General features: G+C 37.0%; 1 protein-coding gene across 1 annotated transcript in view; it reads right to left on the bottom strand.

Annotated features, from left to right (window-relative positions):
- Positions 1–13,944, bottom strand: part of ABI3BP (ABI family member 3 binding protein) — a 266,911-nt gene that overhangs the window by 94,298 nt on the left and 158,669 nt on the right. The window contains exons 29-37 of the mRNA XM_090276076.1: positions 13,165–13,272; positions 11,959–12,045; positions 10,245–10,304; positions 5,699–5,758; positions 4,788–4,871; positions 3,467–3,526; positions 2,697–2,780; positions 1,935–1,994; positions 1,085–1,168 (exon numbers count right to left, since the gene is read on the bottom strand). Of these exons, the coding sequence (XP_090132202.1) occupies positions 1,085–1,168; positions 1,935–1,994; positions 2,697–2,780; positions 3,467–3,526; positions 4,788–4,871; positions 5,699–5,758; positions 10,245–10,304; positions 11,959–12,045; positions 13,165–13,272 (687 nt within the window). The remainder of the gene's footprint in view (positions 1–1,084; positions 1,169–1,934; positions 1,995–2,696; positions 2,781–3,466; positions 3,527–4,787; positions 4,872–5,698; positions 5,759–10,244; positions 10,305–11,958; positions 12,046–13,164; positions 13,273–13,944) is intronic.

Raw genomic sequence — 13,944 nt, 5'->3', positions numbered from 1 at the left:
GAACTGGGTTTAAAGAATGCATATTATGCTTTAGAGCTTGCACTGCTTTTCTTATCTCTTAGTTAACTATAAACAGTCTGTAGCAAAGAATTTATGGAACCTTGCACCTAATGCCAGTGTGGCATCAAGATGTTTAATAGATCCTGACAGGGACTGGTCACTGTGTTCTCTATATTGATATCTATAATCAGTAACTGTCAACTGTAATCCAGTTGCTTAAAAGCTGATGATTTATGAATTCTGACCTTGTACCTCCCATGCATACCTTTCTCAATAAAAGGCAAGGGGAATGGGAATCTTGTGCTCTTCTCCTCTAGGGAGATTAGCTACCTCCCACCTCTCCAGACAAAATACAGTGTCCTGGATAAATTTGTTTCTCCACCATGGTCCTGAAACCTCTGCAGGACAGAGAATTTCCAACTGAACCGGGGCGTTGGAGGCAGATCAGCTTCAACACAGCACTATCATAATCACTTAGAAGAAGGAACCCCCCCCTTTCCCAGATATCTGTGCTCTCTGGTTGGTCTCTATACCCCCTTTCTTTCTGATGCTGTTCATTTTTATGATTTTAAGACCCAAATTCTTTTCCAACTCCTTATTCCTGTCCTTCAGAAACTTCTCTCTCTCTAAGCTCATAGATATTTATGACCTCTGCAAACATCAAGCTAGATTTCCACTGCCTTGGTTCAATCTTTAAATGTTTCATATCAGGGGAGGTTTTGACTTTACTACAGATTGAGAAGTAAAAGCCAGCCACCTACTTTTGTGATACCCTCACAGCAGCTGTAGGGGGTATCAATGTTTGTTTCTGGAATTAAAAATGCTTGGTTCTATTTAATATATTTTTTTCTTTAATAAAATAATATAATGAAGTAAATAAAATACCTATTAAAAGATATCTTTATGCAGAAAGTACAAGGAATTCAGGTGGAACACATGTCTCCCCCAACCATGATTTCCTTTGCTAACTTAACAGTGGGAGCAGCAGCATCTGATCTTGTGCCTGCACTCCCACTGTGAACCCCAACCCCAGACTCCCCAAAGCCACTAGGACTCAGTCTCTTAACCAGAAATGCACATTTACCCAGTTTGGTTTGAGGTGCCTCAGTAGTTGGTGTGGTTTTAGGTTTGGGACGTGGACGACGGGTCCGTTTTGATGGTTTAGGAGCTGAAGAAAGAAAACCTTCAGTTACTACAGAGTCTGTAGCTGAGAAGCTACGGAGAGCATGGTACGTGGCTCTAGATTTCCTAAAACTTATTAGATTTCCTTATATTTTAGGAAGTGTGTCTTTTTAACTTTTTAATTGGAAACTTTCACCCCATAATATAATAGTCCTTTTTTACAATTGAAAATTTATTAGAAATGAGTCATATATAAAATTACTAATTCAAGAAGTGAAAAATCATCTGTAGTACTCCTCTACTGAATAAAAAGGGTAAGAATCAATGCTAAAATATAGTGGTGGTGATACCCACATACAGGCTTTGACAGTGAACTAAATAAGACCACATAATTAACTCAAATGTCAACAAAGAACAAATGTCACATAGCTTTTTTTTTTTTAAAGGAGACTTTCAGAGCCACAGAGAAATTCCTGGACACAATAATAGTTGTTAAGAGTCAAGAGAATTGCTTTTTAAACCCAGTTTTAAGAAAACATTGGTTAAAAACACACAAAATGACAAAATTTCAGATGGTTTTATGCATAACAGATGACTTGAGTTAGGTTCATGCATCACTCTCACAAAAATAAAGGATAATTTGGTTTAAGAATTAGATCTTCAATACTTTTATAATGAAGAATAAAATTGAGTGACAACAAAGGATGATGATGTAGCCTTAAGAAGCAGAAGAACCTGCAGTTACGATGTTGATGGAATGAGTCTGACAATGAAAAGGGAAGCACTTCCTGAGGATTGCAATTTGTGATTACCTTGTGTTGTTACCCAGGCCTCAGTTCTGAATGTAACAGGTTCAAAGTCTGCAGTAGAAACTGACCAAAAGTATTAAAAATAAACCAAACTGTTTTAAATGAAAGAAAATGCAAGCATTTACTTCAAAAATGAATCTTAGTAGTATAACACAGTTTCTAGAACTATATAGCAACTTTTAAAAACTATTAAACTAGACAAGAATACAGTTTATTTTCTAAAATGTAGCCATACCGAAGTCAGGTACTTATTTCCTTATTCCTCTTTCTTCGATTATCTAATTCTAACTAATAAGCCAAAGGAGGATGTGTGGGTTTGCTAAGAACTTATCTTTGGAAAGACTGAGGCCTTAGCATGCTGAATTGAATAAGGTATTTCTCTATTCTTGGCTAAGAAAGAGCATGTCGTTATGTGCAAAGAAGAGCTTGCTGTCTATTGAATCAAATCTCAGCTGCTACATCAGGTGCCTAAGGATTGCCACCATGAAAGTTCATGGACTGATCTAGACCCAGAAAAGTGTTGACTACCACCTGCAAATCAGGCATCCTCTATACTAGCATTATGGTTAGGCTTTTTCTTCTGTTAGTCTCTATTTTACTCTACTTTTCCTGATTTTATTCCTTACCATCTTTTTACTCATCCATGTACTACAGTGATTTCAAGACTCTATTCTTTCTTAATCTACCTTTCTCTGCTCCAAATGTTACTCTTGAGATCCTGTGGGGTCAGGCTGCTGGGACTCTAAACCAGGAACATATGTTTACCTGGTTTGGACTCAGGTGTTTCAGGACGTCGTGTAGTTTTTGGTCTGGGACATGGACGACCTGTGCGTTGTGATGGTTTGGAAACTGAAGGAAGAAAGTCATGGGTTACTATATAATTACATTATCTACAGTTCTGGAAGCTATTGGAGGCCAAAACATGACTCTATAAATTTTCCACTCTAGATATTTGCCTTTTTCATTATAAAGATTATTAATTATAATCAAAGTCTCATAGGACAGCTTGTTGGGAAACAAAAAGGTTAAGAACTGCCTGTTAAATTTTAATGGATAATGACAGTCATACCAAATCTGAGATTTATAATTTAATCTTTCAATTTTGGGCTTATTTTCTACATAACTATTAAAATAAGAACAACTATATAGTATGCAAATAGAAAAAAAGGTGGGAATGTAGATATGCAATAATGAATCCTCTTGACCCTATGATGGCTGTTAATGGCTTATCTTTCAAGATAGGAGGTAGAGAGCCATGATATGCTTTAAATCCAGTTTTACTACAAATACTATCTACTAAACAAAACACAGATTGTCAAGACAGAATGTCAATAGGTTACATGGCAAATAAATGTCCTAATGCATGACTGGTTATATTAAAAACAATAGATAAATTGTTCTACCAGTTTTAATAATTTTAAGAATATTGTAAATGAATGGACACAAAGGATGACACTATTGTCATATGAAGCAAGATGAAACTCTGAATTTTACAATAATCAGAGTAAGACATTGAAAACACAGGTTATCATTACCTAATGTTGTTCCTGGGGCCTGTGGTCTAAGAGTGACAGGTTCAAGGACTGTATCAGGAACTGCCCAAAAAATACAGTAACCCAAAGAGATTTTAAAATACATGAAAAATTAGAACATTCGCATCCAAACAACTTTACTTGTACACAATCCTTCTACAGAAACAAAGAAAAAAATAACTGAGAAAAAAGAGTAGGTGTCTGTTTCTTGAAGACTTAGCCAAATTATATTCACAGTTTCAGGATTCACTTTTGAGCTATTTTAGTATTTTAAGGAAGTCAGCATTAAATTCTCCTAGGTTTTAATTCATAGATTCTAACTGGTATGAAAAGCTCTAAGTTTATTTTCTAATCTACACATAGAAAAGAAACTGTCTATTTAAAAAATCTGATCAATGTGTACCTCTATGGCAGCTGAACATGAATACTTACTATGTTTAAGTCAACATGAATGAACAGACTTTATAACTTTGAAATAGATATACAAATTAATTATTGAAGTGTACTATATTGATCTTGCAGGAACAAACCATAGCTAAGAGAGCAAAATAAAGATAGTCACTTGGTCTGTCATACTCAGTAGAGCATATGTCTGGTATAAGCCCAGAAAAAGTGAAGAGACTTGATGTTTCTGAATCCAATCTAAGCTTGAGTCAGGTCCTCAAAGTCCTTTTCAACTCTGTCTAGATGGACCATTCCAAATGCCACATCATCAACAGCAATGTTTTGATTATCTAGAAGTAGGACGGTCTGTTTCAGACTAGACTTCCTTTATGGCTGTCCCAACCCCTACTCCATCCACATGTCCAGTCCTTCTGTTGGTTCACTCTTCCCTCCATTCACTCATATCCTGTAGCGGGTCCAGGTCCAAGGTCTAAGTCCAATTCACCTTGATCTTTTATTTGCAAGATCAATATTTAAAATTTGTATCATGCAAACATGTACTCAGCTTGATTGTTTTAGAAATAAAATTGGTTTCCTACAGCTGACATATCACCCATGGTTGCCAATATTGGTCCAGAAATATTTATTTACTTGAACTGAATATTGGCTCTGCTAGAAAAAGTTTTAGGACTTGAATGAAATTTGATAGCAAGAAATATACTATATGAATATCAATGAAGATTCTCACATAGAAATAATAAAGTATTCTGGCACCCATGGTATCTCGCACAGTCATATTCTCCTTGACACCTGGGGAAGAGGGGACATTACTGACTATGCCTCATGGCCTCACACTTAGAGAACACAAAAGCTTGGCACTGCCTTGGGTCCTCACTAGGTTACTAGGGCTCATTCTTAAACCAAGGAATCACACAGTTACCCAGTTTGGTCTGAGGTACTTGAGAGCTCGGTGTGGTTTTAGGTCTGGGACGTGGACGGCGGGGTCTTTTTGATGCTTTGGTAGCTGAAGAAAGAAAAGTCTTGTGTTACTCTGGGTCTTAGAGCTCTTGCTACTAAAGGGAGGTTCTTCCAAAACATGTTAGATTTCCTAAATTTCCAGAAAATGTTCTGTAGTTTAAATTTTTTACTCATTTTATGCCAGTGTGTCTTCTTTTACCATTGAGACTACTTTGGGGGAAAACTCATAAATATAGTGAAATCACTCATTCAAGTCATGAATATTAGCATTTATAATCAGATGCTTAGAGCATTTTTTCATGGGAACTAAATGATCAAGAAGGAGAGCTCAACACTGGTGCAAGGGAAAAAAAAGTTAGGGTCATACTAAGGATGAGGCTTGTAATTTAAAATTTCAGATTTGGGTGATTGCTTATTTGTCAAATTAGTAATAAACCATATTAGTACTTAAAGCACCAAGAAACAGCATAACATGTAAACAGTTTTTTAAAAGTCTAGTAACTTAGGTGTGCAAAGGAACATAGGGTAGCTATTATTGAAAATCAGCTTAAATAAGAAACAGACTCCAATTTGTTTTAAATTTATCTTTAACACAGAACACTATTCAAGGTAGCACAAGATAACATGACAATTTTAAATGCAGTTCATGACAGGTAAATGTTTTGGACTAAGCTCATGCCTGCTCTCATAAAAACAATAGGAAACTTGTTTTTAAGAGGCTTCCATACTCTTCAGATGAAGGAAGTGATTGAATGGCAAGAGAGAATGATGGTGGCTGTCGCATAAAGAAGGAAAATCCATGTTACAGGAATGGAGATTGAATGGACTATGTGATGAGAAGAAAAACCTTGGTGAAGGGCACAGGGTCATTACCTAGTGTTGTCCCAGAGGTCTCAGTTGTAAAGGTAACAGGTTCAATGCCTGTAACAGGAACTGAAAGGATAAAAGTTTTTTAAAAATGACTCTTGCCAGTATACTATCACCTCTAGAATAATTTCATTTTTAAAAATTTCTGGATGAAGGGAATTATGGACTTAGTTGTGTCTCCCTAAAGTTCACATGAAGCCTTAATTTCCAATGTGACTGTATTTGGAGATGGGGCCTATAAAGAGACAATTAAGGTTAAATGAAGTGTTAAGGTTGTGGACCTAACCTAATAGGACTGATATCCTTATAAGAAGAGAAAAGAAGAGAGAAGAGGGACCCCTGCACACAGAGAAAAGACCATGTGAGGACATAGCAAGATGGTGGCCATCTGCAAGCCAAGCAGAGAGGCCTTGGTAGAAATTGAACTTTCTGACACCTTGATCTTAGACTTCCAGCCGGCAGAGTTGTAAGAAATAGATTTCTGTTGTTTAAGCCACCCAGTCTGTAGCATTTTGCTATAGCTGCTCTAGCAAACTAATACAAAAGGAAATCAATTGTTTTGTCCAGATTTGGCCAAACTGTAGTTATGGACTTCTTCATCTCATGAGACAGTCATTACTTTTGGTCCCTGTTTAGTGTCCATCCACTCTCAATGTAGGGAAAATTTAATTCAGTGTGGAAAGAAGAGATTTCTCATGCCTGTGAGAACAATATCAGCCTCTTTCAATTTCCCATAGAGTCATCCAAATGCAGAATCACCAATAAAAACACTTTGACAACAGAAGAAGCAGGATCTCTTCCGCCTCTGGTTGTCTCTACACATATCCTATTTTTTTCACCTTCGTTCCCTCTCACCTCTTCATCTATTGTGATATCAAGGCCCAAACTCTGTTCCTACCTTACTGAAGCCCAAATGGATTTTTTACTTCTTTAAGACCTTATGTGATGTGTCTAACACTTAATGTTCATGGACTCAAGAAGAAGCTTGAATTTGCAAAAACACCCTGCCTTATTCTCATTCTCTAGGTTTTTCATGCAGGAAAAAATTTTGTGCTCAATTAGCTTGGAAACTGAGAAGTAAAACATGTCTCCTAGTACTCAAGAGTTAGAGGACCAATTATGTCTCCTCCAAATATAAACTAGTTAACCCTGAAGGGGGAAGGACTCTTTATGATTCTTTCACTAGAGGTTATGTGGATTTACATTCGCAATCAGTGACTGGCTTCTGTGCTCTTTTAACCAAGGACTCTGCCTTCATCTGGTGTAATTTCAGGTGCATCTGGACATGGTGTAGTGTTAAGTTTATGTAGCTAATGACATGCCATTTGAATGTTTTGGAGGTGGAAAAAGAGAATGTTCAGTTACTTTAAAGTTTCTGGTTCTGAAAATTATAGCACTTAAAAAATATCCTTAAGTTTTCCAAAGCTTGATAGATTTTACTGAGTTTTGCAGTGAGAAAAATTTGCCCATACTATGATACTGTATCTTCTTTTGTTATTGAAGATATGGTGGGGTGGGGGTGCAAAATTGACATAAAAATAAAGTATTTAATTCAGAGAGTCATATTTGTATTTTTTACATTACCCTAGAGTTACCCGACTACATCAAAAAAGTTAAGAATAATTTCTAGACTATGGTGGAGAGTAAAGGGGGGTCAAATTAACCTTAAGGATGGAGCTGGACATTTCAATGTATGGACCTTGATCACATTATCTGTTAGACAAATCACTAAAAACATATTACCCAAATGTTAACAAAACAACTGAAAAACCAGGCAGATAAAAAAGTAGATGTACAAAGAATGTATAATAAAACTTTCTTATTACTGCATGATTATCATAGCTCAAGAGCAGGCACTCCTATAAATATATGTAATTTACCTTAACAGAGCACTCTGGTTAGTCTTAAAATATAAGGTGGCATGAAAAAATTTTAAAGTTACAGGGCAAGAAGCTATCCCGAACTAGATTTAGGCATGGCTCTCTTAAGAACAAAAGGTAACTTGTTTTATGCATGTTCAACTCCTAAGATGAAAAATGTAATTAAATGGCAACAGAATGGAATGGATTTGACAATGAGCAAAAAAGCATTTGCTTCTCTTTTCTATCCTAATGGCTTGGACAGAAAAGGCCCAGAGGTCTGAGAGGGGGAAAACCTAAACTATTTACCTCAGCCCAAACTAAGTATAATGGGCAAAAGGGTTTTGGACAGGTGAGATGTGCCTAGCACACCTTCTTACAAAGAAGCCCCCTCTTTTTTTTTTCCTAATATGGAACATTGAAAAATTAATCCCTGCCTTTTGTCATCTAGTAGTTATGGATTGAATGATGTCTTTTAACCCTTTTCGCCAAATCTGTTGCCCCCAGAACACAACAAGGACACCAGCCTGTTAAACCAAGCACGCCGTTGACCGGAGACAGCCAACTGACCTGGAGTCTGCACGATCCTTCCCCATGTGGGAAGGCCACCCTCCCCTCCACACCGCCACTCTTATTAGGGTTTTCTGGACCCAAGGGTAGGTAGGACGACGACCATGTCCAGCTTGAAGCAGCTAGAGGAGCTTGAGACCTTCGCCCATTGTCCTTTACAAGATTACAAAGGGTCCTAATATTTGGGAGGGGGGGGGATAGTTAATTTTTATGAACCAGGGGTATGGACTTGGGGGGGGATTGCTGGGGGAGGGGAGCAAGGGGGAGAAAATTGGAACTGTTGTAACAATATAATCAATAAAAAACATATAAAAAAAAAAAAGAAAAAAAGAAAGTGGCATTACCAAATTCTGTCCCTGGAGCCTCTTTTAAAGGGGTAACTGGTTCAAGGACTGTATCAGGAGCTAACCAAAAATAATAATTTTAAAAAATCAGTGAAATGATAAACATTTATATATTTTCAGAACATTCACTTTGAAAAAATTGTACCAAAGTAATAATGTGTCAGGGGTACAAAGCAAACACTATTAACCCTCTAAGTTGAGCGATATGGTGTCTGCATTCAGGTACCAATTAAGCACTTAGAGACTATCTTTGTACTCAGATCGCTATCCTTATGAAGCTCCCCTGAAGTTTCTTACTCACTTTGATGATTCTAGTCTAAGTAACACACTAAAGTCGAACATACGCATCATGCTGAAAACTCATCTTTGGAAAGAGAACACAGAAGTACTTAATAGAGCAGTCAGTCTGCAGTGTAGCAGGGTATCTATCCCTCTGTCCAGTGCTTAGGGAAAGCCTGAACATATATGGTACTGATGATTATTACATGAAATCTAACCCCCTAAGTCCAACATTCAAAACCCCTTTTCAACTGGTTGTACAGGCCCATTTAGCTGCAGCAACCTCAATGAAATGCTCTTATCAACACTTAGAAGCCTGGCAGCTGTTGGTCAGAGAAGCCTCAGCCTCCTCTCACTGACTTCTACACATATACTTCCTTTCTGTACTTCTTCACTCCCTTCCCCCATTAACTATGGCCCATGCACCAAATCTTGCCCATGGCTTGTTTTCAAACAGCCTGTGAGAGCAAAGAATGATTTTCCTTTCTTATTTTAAGCAGTTGTAAAAACAAACAAGCAACAACAACAGAAAGAAGGGATAAAAGAAAAATATGCAACAAAGACTACATGGCCCCCAAAGACCCCAAATATTTACTATCTAACCCTCTATAGAAAATGTTTGCTAACTCTGGCCCTAGGTCCTTACTATAATTTACACAACTTTTATAGTTACCAAGAAATAATTTTCTATTTGCTCAAATATATGTCATTCTATAGTTGTTTCAGTTCACAATACAAATTCAATATTTAAAGGATGAATACAAAGGGAGAGATTGACAGTAATACAGTCACAATAGGTGATTTTAACCCCCCCCCCTTGACATCAATGGATAGATCTTCCAGATAGAAAATCAGCAATGAAACAGTGGGCTTAATTGATACACTAGATCAGAAGGACTTAATTGATATTTTCAGAACATTTAACTCCAAGCAGCAGAATAAAGAATCAGGAGAATCAAATAAGAATTAAAGAGACATTTAGAGAGAAGATTCCAATTCCCCAAGTATAAGGAATTTGGCTACCACCTAAGGCTTCTCCAACTGTGTCCTCAAGGCTACTGTGCAGTGGCAGCAGCTGCTGACCCTGACTTGTCCCTTCACTTTCCCTGGCCCCGACTGGGGTGGGCTGCCAAGATTCCTTCTCCAGGACCTACACATTTACCCAGTTCAGTCTGAGGTGCATGAGGACTTGGTGAGGTCTTAGATTTGGGATGTGGATGATGAGTTCATTGAGGCACTTTGGGAGTTAAAGGATGAAAATTTCTGGTTAATAGTATTTTAGTTCTAGAAGCTATGAGTACGACTATACTTGTTATACTTGGCTTTCTTAAAGCAAATGAGTTGCTTTAATACTCTTCAATATATTAAGAAGTAATTGGATGAAAACAGAGGATGACACAGAAGTCCTGTGAAGCGGGAAGAGCTGTAGTTATGAGTGTGATGAAATGGGTGTGAAATGAGCAGGAAAAGCAGATGTCGATGAACATAATGTGTCATTACCTAGTGTTGTTCCTGGAGCCTCAGTTGTAAGAATAACTGGTTCAAAGATTGTGGCAGGAACTGATCAAAAATAATAAAAAGAAACCAGAGATTTTTGTGAATGCAAGAAATGTCAGAAAATTCCTCTTGCCAGTAAAAACAATGTTCTAAGGGAGAGGAGGGAAGGGGAGGGGAAAGATGGATTACACAAACATTTTAACACAAAGAGGCAGGAACTATGGGGGTGGGAGGTGAAGTGGGGTGGGAAGTAGGGTGTTACCTAGGGTCTGTCTACTACACATACAACAGATAGGCAAAAGGAAGCTGAGACTATACTCACTAAGAGAATCCTTAGTAAAAATAATGGCATTTAATATATTGAGTTGGCCAAAAGTTTGTATTTTTTTTTCCATAAAAGAAAACACATTTTTCATTTTCACCAATAACTATTAATTTGCATATTTTGAGTATGTTGGCTATCTCCTGCTATTGGCTTCCAGTGGGTAGAAGTCAGGGGTGCTGCTAAACATCTTCCAATGCATAAGACAGACCCATATCAGATAATTATTTGGTAAAAATATCAATAGTACCAAGAAACTTCAGTAACCACTTTTGACACATTCAATCAGTCACAGCACCTTTTCCATACACTGCACAAATCTTTTTTTGTGTGTTTCAGTTGCATTTCTACTTTTCTTGAAATAATAAAGCTATTGACACTGAAAATGTTGCATATATTTTTCCATCTTGAATACTAAAATGGCTGTACAAAAATTCACCAATTTTGATGTTTTATTTTAATGAATGCTGATATGACAGCTGTCATAATATAATCTAGCAAAATTGTTTTGAATGAAGTTAAAAACAACTAGGCACTACTACCGCCATCATACAGAGAAACTTAAACTGTTTGGCCAACCCAAGAATAAGGTGAGGAACAACCTCTCAGTTTGTGGCATGTTAGATTAGGGATCTTCAGTCTAAGAATAGAAAAAGCATGGTTTGGTGCAGAAAAAGGACTCTAAGCCCACTGGATCAAATTTAAACTCTTGAGTAGACATCCCAGACTCCCCTCAACTCCTTTAATTCATCCTATGAACCCATTTAATAGAAAGGCATCAACAAGCTTCCTCTGTCTGGGATGACAGCTTCAACACACTCCCTGTGTGTCTTCCATTAGGCCAAATTCTATATTGATTTCTTTCTAATTATCCTGGATTGTTTTTTTCTGCTCTTGGCAAATATTTACCACAGCCCTAAAATACAGCAATTGTACCATTTGAGAATTTATTTTATATTCATATAAGCATGCCTTATATTATTTTCTACTTGTTTAATGCAGGAGCAGCTTTTGTTTATAATTATAGTACAAATCAATTGGGAAATAAAACATACTTCCTATTTCTTATGTATCTCATGGCTGCTGATATGGTAATGGGAACTTAGAAAGGATTAATAAAAGTAGTTGAGTTGATTGTGTAGGCTCAGTACTTGACGGAGCAAGCTTTATCTTTAAGATACATATGGAATCAAATAATAAGAAAAGTAAGTAAAAGAAACAGTATGGGGAAGATTCCGATAAAGGAAGCACGGGGTACTCAGATATCTCATATTCTCCTAACTAGTAGGTTACTCTTAATAGATATATAGGGCATGCACCAATTATGTGCATAGAATTTAGGGTCCCAACTTGGGTAGACTACTTGAATTTCTAAAACAGAAACCACATATTTACCCAGTGCAGCCTGAGGCACTTCTGGATGGGGTGTGATTTTAGGTTTGGGATGTGGGCGACGGGGTCTCTTTGTGATTGTTGTTGGAGCTGAAGAAAGAAAATTTAGCATTAATACAGTGCAGATGGTGCCGTAAACTGTGAATTGTGTGATATAACATGGCTCTAAGCTTTCTAAACTTGTCAAAGTTCCTTTAAGTGGAGAAAAGTTTATTAGTTTGGCTTGAAATTTTGTCCTTTAGTATATTAATAGGCTTTCATTTAGAATTAAGAGTTCTCCTGAGATTAAAAATTACATTACAATTATGTTGAAGAAATAAACATGAGAAACTCTCATTTTCTTGAAAATGTCCTTAATCCAATACTGATTACAAATCACTGCCAAACTATGATGGTGTGAGAGAAGTTCAAAGCACCCTATAGTATTCACTTAAATTTAAACTAACTAGGCTTGAAAAAATTTTCCCTTCATGATTTACTACAATGCAGTATACAAAGTTCACTGAAACAGCAACAAAGTAAAAAAAAAAGTTATGTAGAAGTTGGAATGTACAAAGTGAGCTACTTAAGAAACATCATGGAATTATAATTGAGACTGTACTGGTGGTCTAAGAAAGGAATATATAGATAATCACATTTGGACCTCAGCTCTGTTCAAACAGACTCAGCTCAACAAGATGCAATTTTGTGGCAGGCTATGGAGTAGAGAGCTATCCTGAATCAAGTCCCTACCCATTTCTGTTAGAAAGAAAGCTTTTATATTTTAAGATGAACACTGTAATAGGATGACAAATTATGACCTTCTCTATATAGCACCACAGATAGGTTTGACAATGAATATGAAAAAGCTCTCGCTGAAGGACATAAAGAATCATTACCTAAAGATGTCCCAGGAGCAACAGATTCAATGTCTGTAGCAAGAAATGACAAAAGTCATTCTAAAAAGAAACGTTAAGCACATGAGAAAAGTCATCAAATTCTCTTGAAAATGAATTTTGCCAGAATCACAGAGAAAAATGTAACTCGATGGTCAAAGAAGCAAGTAAAATACATAGGTACCAAGAAGATACCAACAGTGGGAGGAAGTCACAAGTATTGACTAGGGCCTTCACTCTTAAGGGTCACAGGGTTTATTAGGTGAAAAGTTAAACTGCCACCCTAGTATCACATCTGATGAGGTTCCACAGGCACGAGGAACCATATATTTACCTAGTGCAGTCTGAGGTGCCTCTGGGCTTGGAGTGGTTTTATGTTTGGAACGTTTTGGAGGTTTGGGACCCGGACGACGTGTTCTTGGTCGTTGTGACATTTTTGGAGCTGAAGAAAGGAAACTGGTTAATATCATATGTATCCAGAAACTAAAAGAGAATTTATACAAGGCTCTAGGTTTTCTAAAATTTTGCTAGATGTTCTTGAGTCTTCAGAAACTTATCTCTTTATTTCAAAATTTTCTTTGTCATTCATATGCAAAAGTAATTTTGGGGGGGTCTCCTAACAGTTCTTTTGAAAAAGACTATATAACATTATTTGAATAACCCAAAAGCATTATATCCTTATTGCTGGTGTCAGATTTTCAAAGGTGACCATGACCCAAGGGAAGTCAGAAGTGTCGCATGTACATGTGACGTTTGAGAGGGACCTAGGCTCATCAACTTTGGGGAGAATGTACTGAGATGAGACTTCACTTAGGCATACATCCCATTAAACATGACCAGAAAAAGCACACTTCATTTCTTAAAATCCTTGGTAGACAGCAAAAACACACTGCATGTCTTAAAACAACTTTCTGTTGATGGACGCAGAGTTATAAATGATGTTTATGGGGCAGACACTATTAATTGTATTTTAAATTCAGTTTTACCACAGAACAGTAAGCAGAATCTCAGGCTCTGCAAAGTATTAATAAAGCTGGATAGTGTGGGAGATAGATGCCTTGCACCTGCTGCAAACAGGCTTATATTCTAAGCAAGTGACTCATTTTAGACATCT

Source organism: Furipterus horrens, unplaced genomic scaffold (genome assembly GCF_987537825.1).
Source record: "Furipterus horrens unplaced genomic scaffold, mFurHor1.1.pri manual_scaffold_1, whole genome shotgun sequence".
NCBI classification, from domain to species: domain Eukaryota; kingdom Metazoa; phylum Chordata; class Mammalia; order Chiroptera; family Furipteridae; genus Furipterus; species Furipterus horrens.
This window is presented reverse-complemented; position numbering and strand designations above follow the sequence as displayed.